Raw genomic sequence first — 9,258 nt, 5'->3', positions numbered from 1 at the left:
CTTCCCTCTTGAAATACTGGAAAACCATATAAGCACTTTCAATAACTCAAATCTCCCTTTTCAACCAACATGCAAACACCAATTTGACCAAATCATCAACATTGTTCATATGATCCAAAAAAAACCCTTCCCAAGCAAAAGAGATGAAGAAAAGGAAGAAACGGTTATGAGCTTCGACTTTTGGGAAGCTCCTCACCACCATGACTTGATTCTTAACTCAAACAACTTTAAATTATCACTCTTTGATCCACAATGATCTCTTATACATTTGGGAAGCCTAGAAAAGAGAAAAGGTGAAACTTAAGGATTTCAGAGTGCTTTTCTCTAATTTATTTTTTTGAGTTCTCTTAAGAACTAAACTTGTAAAACTCAATTTTTAAAAGAAATTTTATATCCTCCCATTTAGGGTCAAATTAGACTTTTATTTAGAGAAATCCTCTAAAATACCTATAAAAACTCATCAAGAGTTTCTTAATTCTCAAATTTCTCAAGACCATATCTTAAAATATCACAACATATAATTATTGCTAAAAGACAATAATTAAATTATTTTATGGTGTTACAAATAATAATTTTTATATTAATTTATAATGTTAAACTTTTAATGTTAAATTTGTTTAGTATACATTATTAGCATAAAAAAAATCATATTAGTATTTGTCAATATTTAACTTATTAACAATTATAAAGATTTTAAAAAAAAAACAAATATAAAGATTTTATTAATTTAAAAATATTTTCAACCGGCAGAAATATATAAATTAATACGTTAGTAGTTTAATTCCAACTTTGATGAAATAAAAAAAGTCGCCGTTGCAAATCTGATTGAGGGGAGACGTTGACAAATAATTTGTTAATTTAATGAAATAATATTGGAATATATTTTACTGGAAACAATAATAAGATTTTGTTAATAATTAAAGTGTAAAGAAACAAATTATTAATAGGCAATTAAGCCGTCCATTAATATAATTAGCAGAGCACCAAGTTAACATCGTGGGCCATTGAAATAAAAGTATCCCGAAAATACCCCTATCTGTGCGGATGACAACAAAAGTTTGAGAAGGACAAAATGGAAAATCCGATCCTATCGTTATTGCGTGGACGAAAAGTCAATCGCTAACGGTATCTATCCACCGACCACCGACCTACCCCTTTGCCCACTCACAATTATTATAAAAAAAAATGTTTAAGATAATAATGAAAATGAAACAAAATATTATTTATACCAAATAAATTATTATTTTCTTTTCTTCTCATTAAATAGTGAATACTCTTTCAATCATCCATAAAATCGAGTACATTAATAGATACTTTAATTATTTGAAATTGTTCACAGTAGATTCAAGGAAAAAAAATTATAAAGATTAGGCGTACTTCTATAAATTATAATACTAAAAAAGAATTAATATTCGATTATTGTTTTAAAACAAAAAGCCTTTAAATTTGTGTCATTTTATTAACTTGCAAAGGACACCAACCAACCGAACCATTACCGATCGGGCAAGAATAAAAAAATATTTTAGTATGATTTTTAAAATATTATTATAAAATAAATATTATATATGACGGTTTATTATAAAATACTTCTATATTATCAGTTCATGTGTGTATTTATTTTTTTTACTTAAAAATGATTGTCTGGTTTTCTTAAAATAAATAATATACCCATTGATAATGCAGAATTCCTTGCACAATCATTAAATTTTACTAATAAAGAAAATGTATGGTAAAATTTACATCCGAAAAGTCAACATGTGTGTATTTATGTTGTAATAATATTTATTGATAAAAAAAAAAAAAGTTAATTTGATAAATTTACATAAGTTTTTGTTGTAAAGTTTTAGAAAGATGTCCTTGATATAAGAACCAATTATTATTATGTTTGATTGCTTTAAACATGGGTTTGAAGTCCACCACCGCTTATCCAAAGACAGGCTATTATTGTGCCGCTAACACACAGCTAGTTATGGTCGAATAAAATCATGCCTTCCCCCAGTCACACAGTTTTTTTTATTTTAAAAATAAAATAAAATAAAATATAATTATACGATTGTCAAATTTGATTGGACCGTAAATTTACCTATGCGACGGTATTAACTATTTTTAATAGTTAAAAATGTGAAATACTTTATTTTGTTTTTAATAATAAATATGAATAAACTTTGATATTTTTGAATGAATATTTTAAGAATCCTTGTTATGTAGGTATATGTGAGTAATGTAAGGTGAGTAGAAATGTTGATGAGAAGAGGAAAGAATTAATATATTGATTTAAATGTAATGTGGAAAGAAAGAGTGATATAGTTTTGTCGGTGAATTAATAATTAAAAATAAAAAGGAGAAGAAAAAAGAGTGAATAATAAGAAAAAGCTAAAAGCATAGTAAGAAGTAACGTGGGGAGTGAGGGGTTATAAGCGTAGTTGAGGAAGTGATGCACTTTCACTCTCTCTCTCACTGATTTGACAAAAGGAGAGAGATGGAAGGAGAGAGAGAGAGGAAGAAGCGAGGGAGCGGGCAGGCACAGGCAGAGACACTAAGAAGATACAAAGGAATAAGGATGAGGAAGTGGGGCAAGTGGGTCGCTGAAATAAGGGAACCCAACAAGCGTTCAAGGATTTGGCTCGGTTCCTATTCCACCCCCGTCGCCGCCGCACGAGCCTACGACACCGCCGTCTTCTACCTCCGGGGACCCTCCGCGCGCCTCAACTTCCCCGACCTTCTCGTCGGGGAAGGCGCCGCCGCCCTCCTCGCCGGCTGCGACATGTCTGCCGCTTCGATTAGGAAGAAGGCCACCGAGGTTGGTGCCAGGGTCGACGCTCTCCAGGCCACCCTCCACCACCCTCATGTTCCGCCTCCGCCGGAGCTTCTCTCCGGCGGCGGAGGCGGCGGTTCCGGGGACTTCGCCGAGCGGGTTGACCTCAATAAGATGCCCGAACCCGAGAGTTCCGACTGTGAGTGGGAGGTCAATTGAAGGAGAAGCGGTGGTTGGTGGCTAACGTGCGCCGGCTGAGGCAAAGTGAAGTTCAACTTGTTGATGAGGCCTTTGGTGGTGGTGTGGATTACTGTACTCTATCTTTTCCTTCTACTTTCCCTTTGATAGTCTTTTTTTTTTTATAATTAGATTTTACAAAGGAAATTTTGGCGTTGTATAAATGTTAAATGTAAATTAATTAGTTGAATAGCCGCTTTTTCTTATTAGTTATCTGTCTCTTGAGTGGTTTTATTTGACTATCTTTAAATTTCGTAGTTGAATCTCTTTCTGGGCTGCTGCGGTTATGATGTCTGGTTAAAAAAATGTATTTTGGTTAATAGAAAGGGAGTTGGGGGTGGGGGGAAAATGGGATGGTTTTGAGGTTAGGAAATAAGAATGGAATGAAGCAGTGAAGTGAAATGGGTGGGGGGAGGGGACAGGAATGGCCTACGGAGCCCAGCAGTTGGGTGCAAAAGGAAAGAGTGAGCCATGCTAACCACTAAAGTAATAATAACTACTAAAAAGTGATAAGATTGAGAGTTAGGTATTTTTCTGGTTCCACACTATTTCCTGATTATTAAGTTGTGTAGGGGGAGATGGAATGGGCCAGTGTGAAGGGAAAACGTTGTGGTCACTGCTCTGTTTTGACAACGATGGATGATGGGGTCGGTTAATCGGTTTTGTCGTCTTGGATTTTTCATTTTTTTCTTCTTCTAATTCTAGTCCAATATCAGACAACAATTGTATCGAAAAAATATATAAATAAACCTGGGACAAAGAAAAGAAATACGAGAAAGAGATGTCTCCATGTGAAAGCAAAATTACAGCTCCTCTATTGATTAACAAAATATCTTTGCGGAGGATTTCTGATTTGAGTCTGAGCTGTACCCCATATTTGGTTCGCTAGGATCTATGAGGGCCTTTTAAGTTGTAGCCAAGGATGAGTCCATGATTAGCGGAGAATTAGAGGGTTTTTTTTTATACCTTTATTTAAGGATTTTGTAGCTGTGGTCCTGTGGATTACATCGTGCTTGACGTAAGTGAGCAATTAATTAATTTATTAAAAAGTTAATCTCCCGTATTAAAAGATTTAGGCTTCACCAGGGATTGAATCGGCCAAATGAGATGAAAAATTACATAAAAGGCAAGGATAGGGTAAAAGACAAATATAGAATTGGATGAGCGAAGAAGACAATATCCTCGAGCTCGGTTTTTTAGGAGTTTGTTTGTTTGTTTTCTAAACTGTGAGCGCACCAAATAACGTGGAGGAGTAGAGGGGTAAAATAATGAGGCCAAATTGACCATAACATCAACATTAGCCAACGAAGTCGTCCTTAATTTTCTCATCTTACAAAATGAGGAAACAAGAGAGGTCCCAATCTGTTACTGTCAACAGTTCGCTCAACAGCTAGTCATGAGTTTTATTACAGTGACGGACCAAGACCAATCACCGATTCAGCTCAACCACTAACCGATTTAAAACGGTGTAGTTAGTAGTATGGAGGTAGATTAATGCCGGTTGAAATTTGTGCCTGAATTACCAATAGTCTTTGACATATGATTAATGCAGCGAAGTCACTACATTTCCAACATCTTTATCACCAAGGTGGTCCATAAAAATTACAATGAGAATACTAAGAATAATAATTGCCCTTTTCAAAATATTGCCAACGACAAACATTCGTGTAAATAGAAAAACGACAAGATATACATGCCTAAGCCAAAATCTTAATTCTAATTTAAGCAAGCTTCTGTGAACACTTCAATCGAACTACTGCATAAAATCCAGCAGCAAATTTTTGAATGATCTAAATCCTATCATGCTTTCTTTTGGTTCCCCCGTTTAATTTGAAGTGCGGCTCTTACAACATTTCCTCTTGTGATAATCCCCACCTTCAGATATTATTAATCACCATTTAGAAACACTAACAAAATTAAAATAAATAAATAAATAAACGCATTAAACAGATTGAAGGAGTCTGTACCAGTCTACCCTCAGCATCTACAACCGGAAGGCGTCGAAATTTGGTTTCTAGCAACAACCTAAAGATTGACATTTAAAAATGGTCATCTTTTTTTATAGGCGGCTTAAAGTATATTAATATGAAACAAATTCCAAAAAGGCAAAGCAAAAAGGGGGTGTTTTCAAGGGTGAACAAGGAATAAAATGAAAGAACCTCGCAGCATCCTCGAGATTGGTGGTCTCCCGAACAACCATAGGGACAGTGGTCATCAATTCACCGATCAACTTTCCGTTTGTCTTACTCAGCAGCTTTTGAACCTCATTGAAAGTCTGCAAGAACCCATAATACAAGCAAAACACAACTTTATTAAACTAGACCGTCGTTGAAATTACTACTATGAATTGAAATGCATCACGCAACGCAAACCATCTCCAATGCAATCATTACCATCTACAAAACATGAATACTTAAAAGGGAAATGCTTTATCCGAATTGGACATATGACACACATGATTATTCGAAACACCGCGGCCAAATTTAATTTTGCAGTGTCAGTCTGTCACCATGTTTGTCTATATGGCATGTTTCACATGATATCAACACCCGCTCTTCTTAGATTACCAGGAAAATATTTCTTGAGGAGTGGATTGAGATTGTTTCAAAATAAATAGGTAATACATGCCAACAGAGGCAGCAGTAGTCTCGGGATAATTTGTACCAGATCTAAACAAGTAGGTCGTGCTTAATGAAGAGAGACATAAATTTTAGAGCCAGGGTTATCAAAATTATAAATTGCCAAGCTAATTTTTGAACAGTGAATTACAAATCATATTGAAAAATTGCTTGAAACATTCTTTAAATAACATACAGTGGCAAACGTTCTAACTTGTATTAGGAATTGACAAAACAACCCAACCATGAGTTTCACAAAACAAAATTGTGAGTTATGTCATCATTTAGAATGAAAACAGAGCAATTATATAACCAAATAAGATGCAGATAAAGTGAGCGAGATATTGCGTGAAGCCTCCATTTTAGATGAATGAAAACAAAGCAATGGAATAGCCAAAAAAGGAGCAGAGTGAGATATTGTCTGTGCAAAGCATCTATAACACAAGAATGAAAACAAAGCAATGATGGGCCCATTTAGTAGCACTCCTCCATATACTTTTGATTTAACAAATTCTGTTGATTTAACTTTTCAATTTATTTGTTGAAAATTGGTGAAAGAAAAATGAAAAGGAAATAGGCTAGGAGGCTCATCAGGAAGTTATAGTTTGATGATCTATATAAGGTCTGGTCTGGCCAGGCCCGTTAATTAAAAATACTCAAAGTAGGTTTTTAATAAATCTGTATGCGTGTTTTATGTGTTTATTTCAGCTTTTCAAAATAATAAGAAGCTGGAAATAGAAATCTAAAATATAATTAAAATCAGAAGCTATTTTGAATAGTTTATCATCAAATCATCTTTTTCTTTTAAAATAAGTGATTTTTAATTTTTTATGATTGTTAACAAACATAAATTAGCTTCTGCTTTGTTTAATATCTCTAAAAAATAATAACTTTTCTTTTAATCAGTAAGAAACTAGCCCTTAGTTTATTTTAGATGGGGATGGCAGGTAGGAACACCCAGTTATACTTTATGTGGGGTAGTGATAAATGGATTTTGATTTTCCAATACAGATTAACCTAGTTCTCTAAGGTCTGACTACCAAAATATCTGCTCAGTAAACTCAACAGGTAACCTTAAGCATTAACAATATAAAGTTTAGAAAATATTTGAATTATAGAAAATGATGGTAAAGATGAATTAACCATCACAGAAAGAAGTGCTAACATACTTTCCAACTACTGTCAACTTCCGGAAACATGTTGTTATCTTTTCGCCCATGACCTGAAATCAGCATACCACACTTTATTTGAGCTTACAAGGCCATAGCTTGGGAATAGAAACACATTTGCAATACTGATAAATTATTCAGATGTTATCTTTTGAAATGTAACTGGTGTTAAGTTTTAAATGAGGTGAAAAAATCAAGTTTACAACAAATGGATATTTCCTTTTCTTTTTAATCAATTTACCTGATATAGAGTCCAGAGCTAACAAGTCGTAATCTGAAACAACGCCAACCTGCCGAGTATAAAAGAACTGTGAGAAATAATTTACATGAAAATTGTTCCTGCAATGTTTTGTCAAGTTAATCACACACAAATTTGATTACATAAATGAAGAATGGAAGTAACTAAACCATAAGCAATTATCAATACATTCTAAGGTTATCAGATTCAACTGTTAGAAAGGATGTACTGCCACTAAACTATGTTTGACAAATTGGTTTCTAGTTTTAAATAAATATAATAAGAAAAGGGGGGAAATGTTCAGAGAATCTTCAAATTTGTTATTTGATGATTAAATCAGCCTCAACTGAATTTCAGCTAGAACACCACCTATAATGAAGTTTTATCTATTTTCCCATTTCCAAAAATTTTTAAAATTATATTTTCATTCTCAAATCAGAATTAATTAGTCTTAGGAATTTTCTTTGTTAAAAATCTAAAGGCATGTAATCAGGTAAATGTTTTGACGATAACGGGATAGTTTAGAGGACAATGGATTTGAAATGAGAAAAAGAACATCGTAATTGTCAACGCAGCCTAATGCAAGAGGCATCAGATGAATGCAACCTAACCCTTGTGTGCGGAGAGTTAATTTCTGTGACTAGAAACTGTGATCACTTGATCACAATGAAGCACACTTACAGATATGACAAGTTTGTGTTCATAAGTCATAGCCATATTTCTTTCATGATATGTTTGACAAACATTCAAACAGTGCATTTTGATCATTTGAGGACAAAATGAAGATAGAAGCATGAGATTTTATTAATTTATATAGAGATATAAACATATAAACACTTCAAGTTTAAAAAGGAAAATGGTCAAGAAAACTCACCAGTTTCCAGTTATCATCAATCACAGGAAAACCAGTTATCCTGTTTTCAACAAGGATTTCCAGAGCTGTTGCAAAATAACATGTTAGAAATTAAAATATAACCGCCCCCTTTTACAACAGGAAAAAAAAAAATCACTTCTGCTACAAAATGAGACATGAACTAAGTATAAAATATACCTTCATCCACAGATGTTGTAGGCTTCACCACAATTAACTCATCTTTCTTTGTCATGAAGTCACCAACAGTGTATAGTCCACCTGTTGGCTGCATACAATGTCAAAACATGTGCCAGTGCCATGTCAAAATGTGGTTACTACATTTATATGTTATCTCCTAAATAGAGACTTTACACATAGTGAATCAGTGAGAAGAGAACATAAGGCCAAATTGACAAGATTAAAAAAATCAAATTAGTCTTGATTTTGCTATCCACCCCGCAATACGAAAGGGTAAGAGGCAGTGAGCCAGATATAAAGAGACCTTGTTCTCTCACTCTCACTCTCACGTCGAAGCATGAAACTAGATTATAAATAGGTGCATCAACTGCCACCACCAGCGAAGGAGGCATCGCTTAAGAATTGAGAATAGCGTTCAAAAACAAATTGTTTGAACTCGGGGAAACAAAATTCTCTCAACAATCAAGACTAAAAGTTAAAAAGTTATGGAATACCGAGACAGAATTAGCGGTGAGGGTGTTGGCAGCGAGAAGCGGCGAGGGACGGAGCCTTGGGAGAGGAGGAGAAGAGCGGTGGAAAGAAGCGGCGGCGAGAGGGTGGGAAAGAGGGCGGTGAGCGGCGGAGGAGAGAGGAGGGGGGAGAGTGTGGAGACGCAAGAGAATCGAGTCCATGTTTGGGAATTGGGTTGGACTCGATTCGGAGACCTTGGATTTGAGGGTTTGAGAGTTCAGATATCGTTGCGTTGCCTGCCAAAGAGACCGCGATTTCTTCCTTTAACTGTCAAACAAACAAAATCTACCGTCAATTTTCTCTCCTCTCCGTTTCAACTTTCAACGTCTACCAAATGTTTCTTTTTAATCTTATAAATATCTCTTCAGTTTTTGGCCGCCTTTGCTACTGCCGTCAAAATATCCGTTATTCCATAATTTTCTTTTTAATTGAGAGATTGGGGACGACCACGTCTTCTTTTTTTTAAATAGGAGGTGTATATATCATGAACCAAAAAAAAATGGGAGGTAAAGCCTGTGTCAAACTGAGCAGACCAAAAACAAAACAACCCAATTGAAGTGTCGTATTTTAGGCATTGTGTAACATCCAAAAATTGTTTTTTGAAACTCATAATATTTGGAAAACAATGATTTTTAATTTATAAAATTATAAACATTGAGAGTGGAGCCTATAATAAAAAA

The 9,258-nt window shown here is 34.6% G+C and overlaps 2 protein-coding genes across 2 annotated transcripts; one reads left to right on the top strand and one right to left on the bottom strand.

Moving 5' to 3' along the window:
• Positions 1-2,387: 2,387 nt before the first annotated feature.
• On the top strand, positions 2,388-3,201 carry LOC109801133 (ethylene-responsive transcription factor ERF011). The gene has a single exon (XM_020362132.3). The coding sequence runs from the start codon at positions 2,480-2,482 to the stop codon at positions 2,972-2,974; it is 495 nt and encodes a 164-aa protein (XP_020217721.1). The 5' UTR covers positions 2,388-2,479; the 3' UTR covers positions 2,975-3,201.
• Positions 3,202-4,530: 1,329 nt separating this feature from the next.
• Positions 4,531-8,910, bottom strand: LOC109799816 (CBS domain-containing protein CBSX1, chloroplastic). The gene is made up of 8 exons (XM_083066215.1): positions 8,563-8,910; positions 8,069-8,156; positions 7,892-7,956; positions 7,021-7,069; positions 6,780-6,832; positions 5,152-5,267; positions 4,960-5,017; positions 4,531-4,867 (listed from the first exon to the last, which is right to left on the bottom strand). The coding sequence occupies exons 1-8, from the start codon at positions 8,737-8,739 to the stop codon at positions 4,793-4,795; spliced, it is 681 nt and encodes a 226-aa protein (XP_082922341.1). The 5' UTR covers positions 8,740-8,910; the 3' UTR covers positions 4,531-4,792.
• Between the last annotated feature and the right edge of the window lie 348 nt (positions 8,911-9,258).

Source organism: Cajanus cajan, chromosome 11, assembly GCF_000230855.2.
Source record: "Cajanus cajan strain Asha chromosome 11, NIPB_CcT2T_4, whole genome shotgun sequence".
Lineage (NCBI taxonomy): Eukaryota > Viridiplantae > Streptophyta > Magnoliopsida > Fabales > Fabaceae > Cajanus > Cajanus cajan.
This window is presented reverse-complemented; position numbering and strand designations above follow the sequence as displayed.

Coding starts and splice junctions, on each gene's coding strand:
- LOC109799816 (XM_083066215.1), bottom strand. CDS start 8,739: ATGGACTCGATTCTCTTGCGTCTCCACACTCTCCCCCCTCCTCTCTCC. Junction 7,070..7,891: donor TTGATGATAACTGGAAACTG/GTGAGTTTTCTT, acceptor TATACTCGGCAG/GTTGGCGTTGTTTCAGATTA. Junction 4,868..4,959: donor TAGATGCTGAGGGTAGACTG/GTACAGACTCCT, acceptor TAATATCTGAAG/GTGGGGATTATCACAAGAGG.
- LOC109801133 (XM_020362132.3), top strand. CDS start 2,480: ATGGAAGGAGAGAGAGAGAGGAAGAAGCGAGGGAGCGGGCAGGCACAG.